The sequence below is a fragment of the Tamandua tetradactyla genome, chromosome 6 (genome assembly GCF_023851605.1).
Source record: "Tamandua tetradactyla isolate mTamTet1 chromosome 6, mTamTet1.pri, whole genome shotgun sequence".
NCBI classification, from domain to species: Eukaryota; Metazoa; Chordata; class Mammalia; order Pilosa; family Myrmecophagidae; genus Tamandua; species Tamandua tetradactyla.
Window position 1 is genome coordinate 6,962,755 of NC_135332.1, and position 19,092 is coordinate 6,981,846.

The following is a 19,092-nucleotide window of genomic DNA, read 5'->3' on the forward strand; positions in this document are numbered from 1 at the left end:
CTTGGTAGGAATATTACAAAAGTGATGCTGTGCTTTTCAGGAGGCACATGATGTTGAATTTAAATTTTTATTGCTTGATTAAGATGGTGTCCGCTAATTTTTTTCTACTGTACAGTTATTAGTTAATAAGTAATTAGTAATTTAGGGAGATCTTTGAGACTAGGTAAATAGGATGTTTTTCAAATGTCTGCCTATTGGTTTCAGTATCTATGATTCTTATCTCAGTTATTACCAGGATGATTACAAAATGGGATTTTTTCCCTTCATTTCTTCTACATTTACTAGTCAGAATTCTATAGTGAGGTAGAGCTTTTCCTTCTACATTTATTTGTTAGTTTATTTGTTTCAGTATGGTCTCATGATTATATATATTTTTTTCAGTAGGTTATAATTCACCACTGTCGTTATTTCATTATTTATTTTAATGTTCAAATTGTCTTAGATTTGGTCAGTGGTAACCTCTTGATTAGGCTCTGTTTCTTTTTTATATGTCTTCATCATTCTTTGATCAAGTCCTTACTTTATGGCACAACAACATTTCATAGATTCTTTTTACACTTTTCCTACTCTTGCCCTAGGATCAGCCATTTCTCCAAGGAGCCTTGGTTCATTTTGGTGGAAAATCATATTTAAAAACCAAGATCTAGGTGCTAGGTGCATTCATTGCTATGGGGGACCATGCTTCTATGCCCTATAAAGGTCTAGGAAATATATATTTATATACATATATACACATCTATATCTACTTATCTACCTAACCTAAAACCATGAGTTCATACTGATACCTTCAGTTCTAATTTAATACCATAGGATTATCATTTCTAGCCTTTCCACTCTCCATATTTGCAACACCCTTTGCTGACAATGAGAAGGAGAGATAAATTGAGAATATATCTCAAAATATTTAACCCTATGTAATACCCTATAAAAACAGTCTTCTGACCATCCATGTCATCTGTGTTATGGCCCTTGCTGGCTCCTACTTTATGGCTACCTTATTGGCCCTAGTCTGGCAGGACATATTAGTTGAGTCCCCAGCTCTGATAGACACTGAAGTTGAGGCCTCAGCCTTAATGGAAGTTGAGTCCCTGGCCCTAATCCTGGTAGACATGCTTATTGGGTCCTTGATTGTGTCCTCAGCCCTGGCTCTGGAGAACATACCTTCTGCTTGTGGACCTGAGCAAGGGGAACAGGAAGAACTTCGCTATCACTTTTGTGGGTATTTTTCTGGGTCTATTTGCAGTTTTTAATTCCAGCACTTTTCTGTTGTCTTCTACCACCTATTATTTTGATTGAGAAATCACTGTCAATCTTATTATTGCACCTTTGAAAGTAATGCGTACACAGCTCCCCCACCCCCTGTGGCTGCCTTTCATATGCTTGTTTTTTGCCTTTATTTTTTTGTCGGTTTTCCTACAATTTATTCAAATGTGACTGTCTTTGTATTTATTCTGCTTTGGATATGTAGAGCTTAATGTCTTTCATCAATTTCTACAAATCCGCAGCCATTGTCTCTTCAAATATTGTTTCTGCCCCAATGTCGTAATTTTTTGTGGTAGACTAGTATGCTATTAAATGAGTCTACCATTTTTTATTTAATAAATCCTTCATTAACATTTATCACTTATATAAACAAATGGTGTGATGACATCTGTGCTGAAATTGATAATTATTTCATTTGGATAAACTCCTGAAGTGCAATGACAGGGTTAAAGTGCCTATGTATTTTTGATGCTTTTGATATGTATTGTGCAATTTCTTTTTAGAAAATTTATACATTCCCTCAGCCAGATTAGACAGTGCCCCTCTCTGTTCCTTGAGTAAATTTATACTTTAAAATGACACGAGTAATAATCAAAATATCATAAGTCCCAAATAATATTTACACTTGTGTTTTTGTTTTAAATTTCTGATTCTCAAGGGTTAAAGATTTTTTCCCCTTGAAAAACATTTATGTTTCATCATTTAATTCTTGAAAAATTTTTAGAGGAGTGAAGACATAGAATTCAGATTTCAAACATGTTGATTGTATATATTTTTTGTCAAGAAGCTGCTGCTTCTTTTTTTTTCTTTTAAGAAACTTCATTTTAAGAAAAGAATTTAGGTATTCTTAATTTGAATCTGGGAAAACTTGAGTACCATATTTAAATTATTATTTGAGTTGTCCAAAATTTAATGTTTAAAAAAAAGTTGGCTCAAAGCAATTTAATGATTATTAATTACAGGTCCACAGTCTTTACATTTTAATTGCTGCTATATACATTTAGTTTGTGTAGGGTTAAGAAAAGTGGTTATCATTCTTTAATTTTAAGCAACTTAAATCAATAAATGTGTTTTTTTTCTTCAAAGGGGAAAGGCCTCCATCATACCCAGAATGATCATTTCCAGAATGATGGAATTGGTAAGTGGAAAAATTCTTCCTTTGAAGATATGCTTTATTATTTAAGAGATTTACTCCAAATTCCACCTTTACAAAGAAGAGGGTGAAGAGAAAGTCACACACATGGACAGACACACACCTTGGAACCTAAGTTAATTAACTTTTATTCAACATGTCTAATGCTTTGATATATCATTTCTGAAAAGGGGTGATTTAAAAAAAAATGTTATTAATAAAACCAATCAGCATACAGCATGAACATTCTTAACATATGATCATTCCATACTTGGTGTGTATTCAGTGGTTGACAATGTCATCACGTAGTTGTATGTTCATCACCATGATCATTTCTCAGAACATTTACATCACTCCAGAAAAAAAAATTAAAAAAAAAGAAAAACTCATACATAACCATACCCCTTACCCCTCCCTTCATTGACTACTATTATTTCCCTCTACCCAATTTATTTTAACATCTGTTCCCCCATTATTATTTATTTTTAATGCATATTTTTTACTCATCTGTCCATACCATTGATAAAAGGAACATCAGAACAAGGTTTTCATATTTTCACAATTACACAGTCACTTTGTGAAAGCTGTATCATTATACAGTCATCTTCAAGAAATATGGCTCTACAGTGTCTGGCACTTCCCTCTAGCCTCTGTAATACACCTTAAACTAAAAAAGGGTTATCTATATAATGCATAAGAATAACCTCCAGGATAACCTCTCGACTTGGAACTCTCTCAGCCACTGACACTTTATTTTGTCTCATTTCTCTCTCCCCCCTTTCAGTCGAGAAGGTTTTCTCAATCCCTTAATGCTAAGTCCCAGCTCATTCTAGGGTTTCTGTCCCACTTTGCGAGGGAGGTTTATACCCCTGGGAGTCACGTCCCACGTAGAGAGGGGTGGGAAGGCAGTGAGTTTGCTTGCTGTCTTAGCTGAAAGATAAGCCACATCTGAGCAACAAAAGAGGTTCTCTGGGGGTGACTCTTAGGCCTAATTTTAAGTAGGCTTAGCCTATCCTTTGCAGGGATAAGTTTCATATGAACAAACACCTAGATTGAGGGTTCAGCTTAGTGATTTTGTTGTCCTCACTGCTTGCGAGAATATCAGGAATTCTCCAAATGGGGAAGTTGAATTTTCCCTCTTTTTCACTATTCCCTCAAGGGGACTTTGCAAATACTTTTTTATTCACTGTTCAAATCTGGAATTTATTGGAATATTACTCTGGACAAACCTACAAAATCTCATGCCCTACTGAAGGTTCCATGTACTTATGGTGTTCAATTAAACTGTCCATATAAGTTGTATTAGGAGATACACTAGTCAAAATATACATTTTGTACCAAATATTTTTTGCTTTACTCTCACATATAAGTGAAAGTTTGAAAATATGAATCACCATCTATTTTCAACACCCTGCAGTATTGACATTCCTTTGTTTTACCTCATGCAAAACCATTTTTAATTTGTACATTTAGTCTCTATCATTGTACACTCTGGGCATTCCTAGATTATACCATCTCAGTCTTTATTGTCTAGCTTTCCTTCTGATTTCATTTGTGCCCCCATCGCTCCTCCCTTTATCATTCTCGCATTCAGCTTCATTCAGTATACTAACATTTTTGTATTACAGTTAGGTAGTATTGTGCTATCCATTTTGGAATTTTTACAATCAGTCCTGTTGGAAAAGGGGTGATTTTATAGGTCTTCCTACATAGCCAGAATTTTGAGAAGAAACACTTAAACCTTTTATTCGAAATAAGTTTCTAAAATATATTTATATTCTATAAATATAATGTCACAAATTTTAAGATAGAGTTTATTTAAATGATTTTAAATGTTGGAGAATTATGCTTTTTAACTAATAATTGATTGACTTTCATTTTGAATGTGTCTGTATTGCAATAGCAAGTCAGACTTACTCTGAAGAGTTGTGTATGTCTTCCTGGTTTTGGAAGACTATTTACTGAGGTTGTTTGTGTGTGTATGCTTTTCTCTCCTGAAGAACATATCTTTACTTCCTCAGAAGACATTTTAAATTATGCCAATTTATGAAAGGAATACTTTGTATATCTCAAGCTAATTTTAGAGAGCACTGTAAAATGGTTAATTTATAATATGCTTTACTTTTCTATACTGATAATCCTTTGGATATGAGATATATTACGGCAAACCTGGGAAATATATTTTGCTATTAAAGATTTAAATTATTTCTGTATAGGTGGCTATGTATAGCTATTAAGTGTGTCTTTTTTTCTATTTGTTTTTCAGTTCAACCCAATCCTTCTGTACTTATTGGCAATCCTATTAGAGCATATACTCCTCCACCCCCTCTTGGACCTCACCCAAATTTGGGAAAATCTCCAAGCCCTGTTCAAAGAATAGACCCCCACACTGGGACAAGTATTCTTTATGTACCTGCTGTTTATGGAGGAAATGTAGTTATGTCGGTGCCTTTACCTGTAAGTGAACATTTGAGATACTTTTTATTGAATGAAGTAAAGTAGGCTTTACTGAGGATTAACTAAATGAGTACTATCCCAAATAATACTCTTCCAGCCTCTTTTTTTTTTTTTTTGAGTAAATTTTCAAGGCCCATGAGCTTCTTTTGAAGCAACTCATTTTTAGCCTTCATATTTTGAAATGATCAAAGAAATGTGAATTGTTGTTTACAATTGTATTACTTTAGTGATTGTGAAGAAATTTGTAGATTGCATGATTTGATTTAGAAGACTTTATATTCCTTTAAAATATTTTTACTGGGGAAAATTTTGCTCAAAGTTAATAGTGCTGTTAAATTGGTCTCTTGTTCTGTAAAGTGTTGTTTTATTTTTGCTCTTGTTTTTTCTACTTGTACAAGTCATTAACCCTTTCTAGGAAGTAAATTAGAGGAGGCAGAGAAAGAGGCTTGGAGTAGTCTAGTTCCCTTGGATCTAAATTTATTTGAGAAATTCCAAGCCTTAAGAACTCTTACTACTACTTAAAAACCTAAGTCCTGATAGGCGGGGCCAAGATGGCGGCTTTGTAAGGTACGTGCGTCTTAGTTCCTCCTCCAGAGCAACTACTAGGTGAACAGAAACAGTGCAGAACAGCTCCCGGGGCCACAGCAGGGAATGGACACACAGCGTACCCCAGTCTGGACTGGCTAGGCTGACTGCGAGACTCGGCTGCGGTGAGATCCTCGAGCGGTGCGTGATTCCCCGAGCAGCAGCAGCTGTGGCGGCCAGAGCTCCTCCCTCCCTCCTTCCTGGGCCGGCTGAGAGTCTCGGAGAGGCAAGTTTCCCAAGCTGCAGCGGCCAGCGCCCCTCTTTTGCGGGCGGCTTCCTGGACCAGCTACGAGTCTTGGATCAGAGGGCTACCCAAGCCGCGGTGGCCCTCCCCCGTGGGCGGCTTCCTGGTCCGGTGGCGAATTCCCCAGGCCGCGGCGGACTGCGACCGACGCCCCTCCCCCGCGGGCGGCTGTTTGGTCCAGTGGCAAATTCCTCGGGCCCGCTGCGGCCGGCAACCGACACCCCTCCAGGGAGAGGAGGGAATTTCCGACAGTGACAGGGACTGGGTCCAACCAAACACCAATAGGGAAATTAATAAAGGAGCCACAGGGTCTCCTCAAGCCGCGGCGGCTGACTCCCCCACCATGCGCAGCCCCCGAACCAACTGAGAGAATTGGATCGGAAATCCCCAGGCCGCGGAGAACGGTGACCGGGGGGGGATCCCTTCCAAACACGTGAGACAAACGTGTGCCACAAGCACCATCTACTGGGCAGGATAAGAAAAACAGAAACCAGAGATTTCACAGAAAAATCTTACAACCTTGTTGGGTCCGACACCCAGGGAAATCTGACTAAGTGCCCAGACGCCAGCAGCAGAAGATAACGGTCCACGCTCAGAAGATTGAGAATATGGCCCAGTCAAAGGAACAAACCAATAGTTTAAATGAGATACAAGAGCTGAGACAACTAATGCTGAATATACGAACAGAAATGGAAAACCTCTTCAAAAATGAAATTGATAAATTGAGGGAGGACATGAAGAAGACATGGGCTGAACAAAAAGAAGAAATAGAAAAACTGAAAAAACAAATCACAGAACTTATGGAAGTGAAGGATAAAGTAGAAAAGATGGAAAAAACAATGGATACCTACAATGATAGATTTAAAGAGACAGAAGATAGAATTAGTGATTTGGAGGATGGAACATCTGAATTCCAAAAAGAAACAGAAACTATCGGGAAAAGAATGGAAAAATTTGAACAGGGTATCAGGGAACTCAAGGACAATATGAACCGCACAAATATACGTGTTGTGGGTGTCCCAGAAGGAGAAGAGAAGGGAGAAGGAGGAGAAAAACTAATGGAAGAAATTATCACTGAAAATTTCCCAACTCTTATGAAAGACCTAAAATTACAGATCCAAGAAGTGCAGCGCACCCCAAAGAGATTAGACCCAAATAGGTGTTCTCCAAGACACTTACTAGTTAGAATGTCAGAGGTCAAAGAGAAAGAGAGAATCTTGAAAGCAGCAAGAGAAAAACAATCCATCACATAAAAGGGAAACCCAATAAGACTATGTGTAGATTTCTCAGCAGAAACCATGGAAGCTAGAAGACAGTGGGATGATATATTTAAATTACTAAAAGAGAAAAACTGCCAACCAAGACTCCTATATCCAGCAAAATTATCCTTCAAAAATGAGGGAGAAATTAAAACATTCTCAGACAAAAAGTCACTGAGAGAATTTGTGACCAAGAGACCAGCTCTGCAAGAAATACTAAAGGGAGCACTAGAGTCAGATACAAAAAGACAGAAGAGAGAGGTATGGAGAAGAGTGTAGAAAGAAGGAAAATCAGATATGATATATATAATACAAAAGGCAAAATGTTAGAGGAAAATATTATCCAAACAGTAATAACACTAAATGTTAATGGACTGAATTCCCCAATCAAAAGACACAGATTGGCAGAATGGATTAAAGAACAGGATCCTTCTATATGCTGTCTACAGGAAACACATCTTAGACCCAAAGATAAACATAGGTTGAAAGTGAAAGGTTGGGAAAAGATATTTCATGCAAATAACAACCAGAAAAGAGCAGGAGTGGCTCTACTAATATCCAACAAATTAGACTTCAAATGTAAAACAGTTAAAAGAGACAAAGAAGGACACTATATACTAATAAAAGGAACAATTCAACAAGAAGACATAACAATCATAAATATTTATGCACCGAACCAGAATGCCCCAAAATACGTGAGGAATACACTGCAAACACTGAAAAGGGAAATAGACTCATATACCATAATAGTTGGAAACTTCAATTCACCACTCTCATCAATGCACAGAACATCTAGACAGAGGATCAATAAAGAAATAGAGAATCTGAATATTACTATAAATGAGCTAGACTTAACAGACATTTATAGGACATTACATCCCACAACAGCAGGATACACCTTTTTCTCAAGTGCTCATGGATCATTCTCAAAGATAGACCATATGCTGGGTCACAAAGCAAGTCTTAACAAATTTAAAAAGATTGAAATCATACACAACACTTTCTCGGATCATAAAGGAATGAAGTTGGAAATCAATAATAGGCGGAGTGCCAGAAAATTCACAAATACGTGGAGGCTCAACAACACACTCTTAAACAACGACTGGGTCAAAGAAGAAATTGCTAGAGAAATTAGCAAATACCTCGAGGCGAATGAAAATGAAAACACAACATATCAAAACCTATGGGACGCAGCAAAGGCAGTGCTAAGAGGGAAATTTATTGCCCTAAATGCCTATATCAGAAAAGAAGAAAAGGCAAAAATGCAGGAATTAACTGTCCACTTGGAAGAACTGGAGAAAGAACAGCAAACTAATCCCAAAGCAAGCAAAAGGAAAGAAATAGCAAAGATTACAGCAGAAATAAATGAAATTGAAAACATGAAAACAATAGAGAAAATCAATAAGACCAGAAGTTGGTTCTATGAGAAAATCAATAAGATTGATGGGCCCTTAGCAAGATTGACAAAAAGAAGAAGAGAGAGGATGCAAATAAATAAGATCAGAAATGGAAGAGGAGACCTAACTACTGACCTCACAGAAATAAAGGAGGTAATAACAGGATACTATGAACAACTTTACACTAATAAATACAACAATTTAGATGAAATGGACGGGTTCCTGGAAAGACATGAACAACCAACTTTGACTCAAGAAGACATAGATGACATCAACAAACCAATCACAAGTAAAGAAATTGAATTAGTCATTCAAAAGCTTCCTAAAAAGAAAAGTCCAGGACCAGACAGCCTCACATGTGAATTCTATCAAACACTCCAGAAAGAATTAGTACCAACTCTGCTCAAACTCTTCAAAAAAATCGAAGCGGAGGGAAAACTACCTAATTCATTCTATGAAGCCAACATCACCCTCATACCTAAACCAAGCAAAGATATTACAAAAAAAAGAAAACTACAGGCCAATCTCTCTAATGAATACAGATGCAAAAATCCTCAACAAAATTCTAGCAAATCGTATCCAACAACACATTAAAAGAATTATACATCATGACCAAGTAGGATTCATCCCAGGTATGCAAGGATGGTTCAACATAAGAAAATCAATTAATGTAATACACCATATCAACAAATCAAAGCAGAAAAATCACATGATCATCTCAGTTGATGCAGAGAAGGCATTTGACAAGATACAACATCCTTTCCTGTTGAAAACACTTCAAAAGATAGGAATACAAGGGAACTTCCTTAAAATGATAGAGGGAATATATGAAAAACCCACAGCTAATATCATCCTCAAGGGGGAAAAATTGAAAACTTTCCCCCTAAGATCAGGAACAAGACAAGGATGTCCACTATCACCACTATTATTCAACATTGTGTTGGAGGTTCTAGCCAGAGCAATTAGACAAGAAAAAGAAATACAAGGTATCAAAATTGGAAAGGAAGAAGTAAAACTATCACTGTTTGCAGACGATATGATACTATACATCGAAAACCTGGAAAAATCCACAAAAAAACTGCTAGAGCTAATAAATGAGTACAGCAAAGTAGCAGGTTACAAGATCAACATTCAAAAATCTGTAGCATTTCTATACACTAGCAATGAACAAGCTGAGGGGGAAATCAAGAAACAAATCCCATTTACAATTGCAACTAAAAGAATAAAATACCTAGGAATAAATTTAATTAAACAGACAAAAAACCTATATAAAGAAAACTACAAAAAACTGCTAAAAGAAATCACAGAAGACCTAAATAGATGGAAGGGCATACCGTGTTCATGGATTGGAAGACTAAATATAGTTAAGATGTCAATCCTACCTAAATTGATTTACAGATTCAATGCAATACCAATCAAAATCCCAACAACTTATTTTTCAGAAATAGAAAAACCAATAAGCAAATTTATCTGGAAGGGCAGGGTGCCCCGAATTGCTAAAAACATCTTGAGGAAAAAAAACGAAGCTGGAGGTCTTGCACTGCCTGACTTTAAGGCATATTATGAAGCCACAGTGGTCAAAACAGCATGGTATTGGCATAAAGATAGATATATCGACCAATGGAATCAAATAGAGTGCTCAGATATAGACCCTCTCATCTATGGACATTTGATCTTTGATAAGGCAGTCAAGCCAACTCACCTGGGACAGAACAGTCTCTTCAATAAACGGTGCCTACAGAACTGGATATCCATATGCAAAAGAATGAAAGAAGACCCATATCTCACACCCTACACAAAAGTTAACTCAAAATGGATCAAAGATCTAAACATTAGGTCTAAGACCATAAAACAGTTAGAGGAAAATGTAGGGAGATATCTTATGAATCTTACAATTGGAGGCGGTTTTATGGACCTTAAACCTAAAGCAAGAGCACTGAAGAAGGAAATAAATAAATGGGAGCTCCTCAAAATTAAACACTATTGTGCATCAAAGAACTTCATCAAGAAAGTAGAAAGACAGCCTACACAATGGGAGACAATATTTGGAAACGACATATCAGATAAAGGTCTAGTATCCAGAATTTATAAAGAGATTGTTCAACTCAACAACAAAAAGACAGCCAACCCAATTACAAAATGGGAAAAAGACTTGAATAGACACCTCTCAGAAGAGGAAATACAAATGGCCAAAAGGCACATGAAGAGATGGTCAATGTCCCTGGCCATTAGAGAAATGCAAATCAAAACCACAATGAGATATCATCTCACACCCAGCAGAATGGCCATTATCAACAAAACAGAAAATGACAAGTGCTGGAGAGGATGCGGTGAAAGAGGCACACTTATCCACTGTTGGTGGGAATGTCAAATGGTGCAACCACTGTGGAAGGCAGTTTGGCGGTTCCTCAAAAAACTGAATATAGAATTGCCATACGACCCAGCAATACCATTGCTAGGTATCTACTCAAAGGAATTAAGGGCAAAAACTCAAACGGACATTTGCACACCAATGTTTATAGCAGTGTTATTTACAATTGTAAAGAGATGGAAACAGCCAAAATCTCCATCAACAGACGAGTGGCTAAACAAACTGTGATATATACATATGATGGAATATTATGCAGCTTTAAGACAGGATAAACTTATGAAGTATGTAATAACATGGATGGACCTAGAGAACATTATGCTGAGTGAGTCTAGCCAAAAACTAAAAGACAAATACTGTATGGTCCCACTGATGTGAACCGACATTCGAGAATAAACTTGGAATATGTCATTGGTAACAGAGTCCAGCAGGAGTTAGAAACAGGGTAAGATAATGGGTAATTGGAGCTGAAGGGATACAGACTGTGCAATAGGACTAGATACAAAAACTCAAAAATGGACAGCACAATAATACCTAATTGTAAAGTAATCATGTTAAAACACTGAATGAAGCTGCATCCGAGCTATAGGTTTTTGTTTTGTTTTTACTATTTTTACTTTTATTTTTTTCTCTATGTTAACATTCTATATCTTTTTCGGTTGTGTTGCTTGTTCTTCTAAACCGATGCAAATGTACTAAGAAACGATGATCATGCATCTATGTGATGATGTCAAGAATTACTGATTGCATATGTAGTATGGTATGATTTCTAAATGTTGGGTTAATTTCTTTTTTTCCGTTCATTAATAAAAAAAAAAAAAGAATACAGGGATAAGAAAAAAAAAAAAAAAAAAAAAACCTAAGTCCTTTCTAAGAATATAGATTGTAGTTTGCTTCCATCTAGTGAATATAAACCCATTTTTATTTCCTTTAAGATTTCTGAATATTTTGTTATTTTTGTTAATTTAATGATTTACTAAAATGTTTCCAAATTCAGGGATTTTAGCTTAGAAAATGTTTCTTTCATTTAGGTAACTACTATAATTTCAGGCATAGGTGATCATTGCAAAGTATCTTTGGCACCACTGCCAATATCCCAGAGTAGAAAAATGTCTTGCTGCAAACAGTTCTCAGTCATATTGGTCATGATAGTTTCCAGTCACAACAACCAATGAGAATAACTATAAGTATGAAATATGTAATTCATGTCCACTCTCTGTAGACTTTAGATTTTAGCTCAGTTATTTCTTTCCAGGCAGCTTGGCAACATTATACATTATCTGCTTTAAATAGTAAGTCCCTTAGGACTTATACTTCATTTTACTAGGTCAAAGAGTGTTTTGTTATATAAGATTTCCAAGAGTCTGCTTTTAACAGTTACAGTAAAATAGTAGACAATAACTCAGTTGTCATTGTATTTATTCCCTTTATGTTAATGTGCAGATTATATATTTAGACATACCTAGCAAGTTTTCTGTTTCTTTGGTTAAGATAGAGTTGAATTAATCAAATGCACTATTTAAAAGTAATTGACTGAATTTTGACTTCTATAAATGGACAATAAATGAATGATTTGGTTATTTCTATAAAGTTCGAATGTTCCATTTTTGAGTTGAGACACCTTAGAAATAAATTCTTTCTTAATTTTTTTTAGTTTGTGTATTTAGTCTATTAAAGTATGCAACTATGCAGATATTGCTTAAAATTATTTTTTATAATAACTTGTGACATGTATATATTTATGATGAGAAATTATTCAAGGCCATAAAATTATTTAATGTCTTAAGGAATCATTGGCAATTTTAAGTCTTTAATTTTATCCTAACCTTAAAAATGGCCCATTTTCCTTATACATTAAAGGTTCAGGAAGGCATTTTTTGGCCATTAAATACAGTAGTAATTCTACCAGATTTCACTGTTAGGATCAACTTTCTTTTGTTGATTTTGGTGAAATTAACATCTCCCTGTGTGTGTTTAGTTGTTCCTCATCAGCTAGTTTGTCTTCCCAAATGTACTTAATGTGATTATTTACTTCTTGTAATAACCTAGGTACCATGGACAGGATACCAGGGTAGGTTTGCAGTTGATCCTCGAATCATTACACACCAGGCAGCAATGGCCTATAATATGAACCTATTACAGACACATGGACGGGGGTCTCCTATACCTTATGGCCTTGGGCATCACCCATCTGTCAGCATAGGGCAGCCACAAAATCAGCATCAGGAGAAGGATCAGCCTGAACAAAATCGAAATGGTGAGTTGCTTTGCTGTTCTCATATTTTCAGATGGATTGTGGGCCAAGTTTTACCAATATATAGAAAGTCCCTTTAATGTTGTGATTATTAACATTTCATGGATTATAGACTTTTTTCAGAGAGAATCTGATATAAATAAAAATTGTGTATCCTTTCCCAGAAGATACACATATATACAGTGACACAAAATTTGTATGTAATTTCAGAGGATTCCCCGGGTTAAACTCTACCTCATATGATTGGTATCTCTAATTAAAAAAAAAAATTATATTTTAATATTTAGTGTTTTAGGTAGTTGTTGCTTAAATTAAGACTGAAAACCCTCTCCTCTTAAATACTTTTGCTGACCCAAAATATTTTTATGCATGCTTATCGTTTCTGCCACTATGATGATAGGTGATTTTTAAGTTATTTAATATTCAAATCATAGTTTCTTTTTTTCTGATAGAATTATGAATATTATAATTCTGCTAGAATTATAAATAACAAGAAATTACTGCATTTTAAAAAGTCGGGTTTATTGAGATACAATTTATATACAGTAAAATTTACTCTTTGTAAATGCACAGTTTGATGAGTTTTGAAAAAATATGGTGATACACCACCATCCTAATCAAGACATAGAACATTTACATCACCTCAAAAGTTCCTCAAACCCCTTTGTAGGCAATTTCCCCTCTAACCCCCAGCCCCAGGGAGCCACTAATCAGATTCCTTTTCCTACACTTTGCCTTTACTCTAGAATGTCATATAAATGAAATTCTATAGTATAGTATACTATATTGTATACTATACTATAGTATAGTATATACAGTGTAGTATATAGGCTTTTGTGTCTGGCTTCTTTCACTTAGCTTAATAGTTTTGAGATTCACCCATGTTGCTGCCTGTATCCATGTTTATTCCTTTTTATTGTTGAATAGTATTCCTCTATGGATCTATCACAATGTATTTATCCATTCACCAATTTATGGGTACATTAGTTGTTTCTAATTTGTAGCTGTTATGAATAAAGAGCTAAAATAATAAAGCTGCTACGAACGTATGTATGGACTTATGCTTTCATTTATCTTAATTGAATACCTGGGAGTAAGGTTGCTGGCCATATAGTATGTTTAACTTTATAAGATGCTGCTGAACTATTTTCCAAAGTGACTGCATTTCCATCAGCAATGTACAAGATTTCTAGTTGGTCCACATTCTCATTAGCATTTGGTGTTGTCAATCTTTTTGAGTTTTACCCTGGCTAGTGGCTGCCTGGTAGTGTCTTATTAAGGTCTTAATTTACATTTCCATAAAACTAATGTTGAACATCTTTTCGTTGTGCTTATTTGCCATGTGTATATCTTCTTTGGTGAAGTGTCTATTTATCTTTTGCCCACTTTTTTATTGCATTATTTGTCTTATTAAATTTTACATAACTTTGATATTTTTAAATTTTTAAATTTATTGAGACTTTCTTTATAACGCAACATGTGGTCTCTCCTGGAGAATGACCCATGAGCACTTGAGAAAAATGTATATCCTACTGTTGTTGGATACAGTGTTCTGCAAATGGCTGTTAAGTCTAGTTTATTGATCATGTTATTCAGAATCTATTTCCTTATTGATCCTCTGTCTAGATGTTCTGTCCATTGAAGAAAGTGGTGTATTGAAGTTTCCAACAGTCATTGTGGAGGCCTCTACTTCTCCCTTCATTGTTGCCAGTGTTTGCCTCATATATTTTGGGGCACTCTGGCTTGGTACATAGATATTTATGATTGTTATGTTTTCTTGATGGACTGTCCCTTTTATTAATATGTAGTGTCCTTTTTGTCTCTTTTAATTGTTTTACATTTGAAGTCTAATTTGTCTGATAGTAGTATTGCTACACCCACTCTTTTCTTGTTGTGGTTTACATGAAATATCTTTTTCCAGCCTTTCACTTTCAATCTTTTTGTCCTTTGGTCTTAAGTGAGTCTCTTGTAGACAGTGTATAGATGGATCCTGTTTGTTTTTTTTTTTAAATCCATTCTGCCAATCTGTGTCTTTTGTTTTATCCATTAGCATTTAATGTTTTTACTGTAAAGGGTAGTACTTTCTTCAACTATAGTTTCTTTTGGATTTTATCTGTCGTATCTCATTTTTTCTTTCTCTCTTTTTACCCTATTAGTTACCCTTATTGCTCACCTTCTTTTCTATACTCTTCTCTAACCCTCTCTCTCCTGTCTTTTCCTATCTGCCTGTAGTATTCCCTTTAGTATTTCTTATAGAGCAGGTCTCTGTTCAGGAACTCTCTCAGTGTCTGTCTGCAAATATTTTAAACTCTCCCTCATTTTTGAAGGATAGTTTTGCTGGATATAGCATTCTTGATTGGCAGTTTTTCTCTTTTAGTATCTTAAATATATCATACCACTGTCTTGTCACCTCCATGGTTTCTTCTGAGAGATCTGCTTCCCTTATATGTGATGGATTGCTTTTCTCTCACTGCTTTCAGAGTTTTCTCTGTGTTTGATATTTGACAATCTGATTAGTAAATGTCTTAGAGTTGGTCTGTTTGGCTCTATCCTGTTGGGGTAACGGTGCTTCTTGGGCCTGTAAATTTCATAAGAACTGGGAAATTTTCTGTGCTTATTTCCTCCATTCTTCTTTCTGCCCCTTTCCCCTTCTCTTCTCCTTCTGGGACATCTCTAACACATGTATTAGTGTGCTTCATGTTGTCACTCAGTTCCCTAAGATACTGCTCAAATTTTTCCATTCTTTTCCCTATCTATTCTTCTGTGTATAGGATATCTTCAAATCTGCTGTTGTTGGCATTGTGTTTTTCATCTCTTCTATTGTGCCTTTCATTCATGTAAGTTCTGCCATTTGTTCTTTCAGGCTTTCAAGTTTTTCTGTATGGACACCTTGTATCCTCTTTATATCCTTCATCTCTTTTATGACATTTTCTTTTAACTGATTGAATTGATTTAGAAAATTTATTTAACCATCTTTAATTCATTGTTTCAACTCCTGTATTGCAGTTGAAGTGTTAGTTTGTTCCTTTTGTTGGGCCGTATCTTTGTTCTTCCTGGTGTGAGTCATGATTTTTTTGCTGTGTTGAGGCATCTGATTTTCTTTCTTAGTTTATTCTGGAGGTCATTTTATCTCTTTTGCCTAGGGTTTTCTTATAGGTTGGCTCTGTTCTCTATCAGTTCATCTTTCTTGCTGGCTGTTGTCAGATTGGCTGTGCCCCCCAGACTTCCCTCAAAACTCAGGAACCCACAGCAGTCTGCCTCAGAAATGGCGAGGTAGGCACTGGGCACCACAGCAAGGTCTCTGTTTGTGGTCTATTTTTCACCAGCTCGCAGGACCTGAGTTTCTTGTAGGGCAGTGCTTTAGCAGTTGGTTTGTCCATATTTTTCAGCCAAAACAGTGCAGGTTCCTTTGCAGGGGTCTAGACCAGTTGCTATGGGACTAGAATATATTCTGGAGAGTCTCTGCAGAGCCTTTCAGTTCCCTTGCATTTTCCTGTCTGTCCAGCAGATGGCACTGTTCAGTAACTTAATTGTCCTCAGAAGCTATTTGCCTTCTGAGCCCAGGCTGTGTCTGACTGAGCAGGGTTGAAATTGCAGGGTTCCTGTGCCCTCACTTTGCCGACAAAAATCTGGTGGAGTTTAGGGTTGTCCCCCATTTTACCCCAGACCGAGGACTTCCCCCAACCATCCCAATTTTCAGCCACCCACAGGTAAAGATCAGGTAGCCTGCTGCTGTTTTCCTGAGTGGTAGGGGAAGGGCTTTTGGACCTGGGCTGGAAACACATTCTCTGTCCACATTTTCTCAGACTCTTTGTCCCTCACTAACCTGGGTTTTGAAATGTCCTCTCACACAATGGGGGTCTGTCTCACTGCTGTGAGAGAATTTATATTCTGTCCCCAGTGGGAGGGATCTTTGTTGTTGTCTCTGTGTCCCTCCCACACTGTGTGAGACTCTGAGTATGGGAGAAAGGAGGGGATTGGCTGGTCTGGTATAGAAGTTTTCTACCTGATATTTATCTCTTTCTTCAATTTGGCATGTGTAAGGTCCTTCTCTACTCTATATCTTCCTCCAGAGTTCTGAACATTTCAAAATTGTTCTTTTTTTTCCAATATGTTCAGTCTTTGGGGAGATATTTTTCAGTAGCCATTTATTAGGTCCCTTGTTGATAACGTCACTTCCTGCTTTAACTGTTTTTATTGTATAATATAACATATATACAAAGCAAAGAAAGGAAAAAAGCAATAGCTTTCAAAGCACTCTTCAACAAGTAGTTACAGGACAGATGCCAGAGTTTGCTATGGGCTACTGTACCATCATCTCAGATTTTCCCTTCTAGCTGTTCCAGAATATAGGAGGCTAGAAGGAATAAATATTTTTTTATCATCACAATCAACTTTTTTTCTTTGTGAAAAATAACATATATACAAAAAACTATAAATTTCAAAGCACAGCACAACAATTAGTTGGAAAACAGACTTCATCATTTGGTGTGGGTTACAATTCCACAATTTTAGGTTTTTACTTCTAGCTGCTCTAAGATACTGGAGACTAAAAGAAATATCAGTTTAATGATTCAGCAATCGTATTTGTTTGTTAAACTCTACCTTCTCTGTATAACTCCACCATCACCTTTGATCTTTCTATCGCATTTGTCTGTGTTTTCTTCTAGAAGTTTTATAGTTTTACCACTTTTATTAGCTTCATTTTGAGTTTATTTTTACATATGTTGTAAGAGGAATTTGAGGTTGGGTTTCTGTTATTGTTTTGTTCTTCTTTTAAAAAATACGGATGTTCAGTTGTTCCAGCACCATTTATTTTAAAGACCCTACTTTTCCAGCAGTGAACTACCTTGGTCCCTATGTTGAAAATTAATTGACCATATATTTGGACTCTCTGTTCTTTTCTTTTGATGCATATGTTTATGCTTACACCAGTATGGTATCTCGATTACTCTAGCTTTATAAGTCCTGAAATCCAGTAGTATGAATCCTCCAATTTTGTTCTTATTTTTCAAAATTGTTCATCAATTCTAGGTCCTTCTCAGTTAAGAATTAGCATATTTATTTCTATGCATAATCCAGGTGGGATTTTGTTGAATCTGTAGTCAATTTGGGAGAATTGGTATCTTAATATTGAGTCTTCTCATCAATGAACAGAGTATATCTCTCCATTTTTAAAAGTCTTTAATTTCAGCAGTTTTTAAAAGTTTTCAGTATATGGCTTTTGAACAAATTTTGATATGGTGGAAGCTTAGTCTAAAATAGGTATTTAAATGTTATAATTTTCCTCCTAAGACTGTTTTAGTGTATTCACAAATTCCAGTATGATGTATTTTCATTTTCATTCCATTCAGTGTACTTCCTAATTTCCATTTTGACTTTTTCCTTTATCTTTATGTTATTTAGAAATGTAACTTTTAGTTTCGAGTCACTTGGGGGATTTTCCAAGAATTCTTCTGTTACTGATTTCTACTAAGTCCATATGGTAAAATAACATATTTTATATTAGTTGAATCCTTTTGAATTTAATCAGATTTGTTTTATGGCCCAGGATATGGTTTGTCTTCATAAATGCTCTGTGTGTGCTTGTGAAGTATGGAGTGTTCTATAAATGTTGTTAATTAGGTCAAATTGATTAATAGTGCTTTCCAGGTTTAGTTCTATATCCTTGCTGATTTTCTATCTACTTTTTCTTTCATACATTCAGAAAGGAGTATTGAAATCAACTGTAAAATTAGTATTGGTCTATTTTTCCTTAAAGTTCTATCAATTTTTGCTCCAGGAATTTTGAAGCTATTACTGGGTGCATAAATGTTTAGGATTGTTATGTCCTCTTGATTAATGAATCCATTTTCATATGAAAGCACCTTCTTTATTCCTTATAATAGTCTTTGCACTGAGATCTATTTTGTTTCATATCATTGTAGCCACTTCAGCTTTCTTTTGACTCATATTAGCGTATCTTTTTCTGTCCTTTCACTTTTAACCCATTTGTTTCTTCTATTTAAAATACCTTTCTTGTAGTTAGTAGTTGGCTTTTGACTTTTTTAATCCAGTGTGACAAATTCTGCCTTTTAATTGGGGTGTTTAGACCATTTACATTTAATGTAAGTATTTATATAATTAGGTTTGA

The 19,092-nt window shown here is 35.7% G+C and overlaps 1 protein-coding gene across 4 annotated transcripts in view; it reads left to right on the forward strand.

The window, feature by feature from the left end:
* Positions 1-19,092, forward strand: part of HELZ (helicase with zinc finger) — a 268,807-nt gene that overhangs the window by 183,920 nt on the left and 65,795 nt on the right. For all 4 annotated transcript variants that reach the window (XM_077163622.1, XM_077163623.1, XM_077163625.1 and 1 more), the window contains 3 exons: positions 2,350-2,401; positions 4,662-4,852; positions 12,755-12,962. In XM_077163622.1, coding sequence (XP_077019737.1) covers positions 2,350-2,401; positions 4,662-4,852; positions 12,755-12,962 — 451 coding nt within the window. The remainder of the gene's footprint in view (positions 1-2,349; positions 2,402-4,661; positions 4,853-12,754; positions 12,963-19,092) is intronic.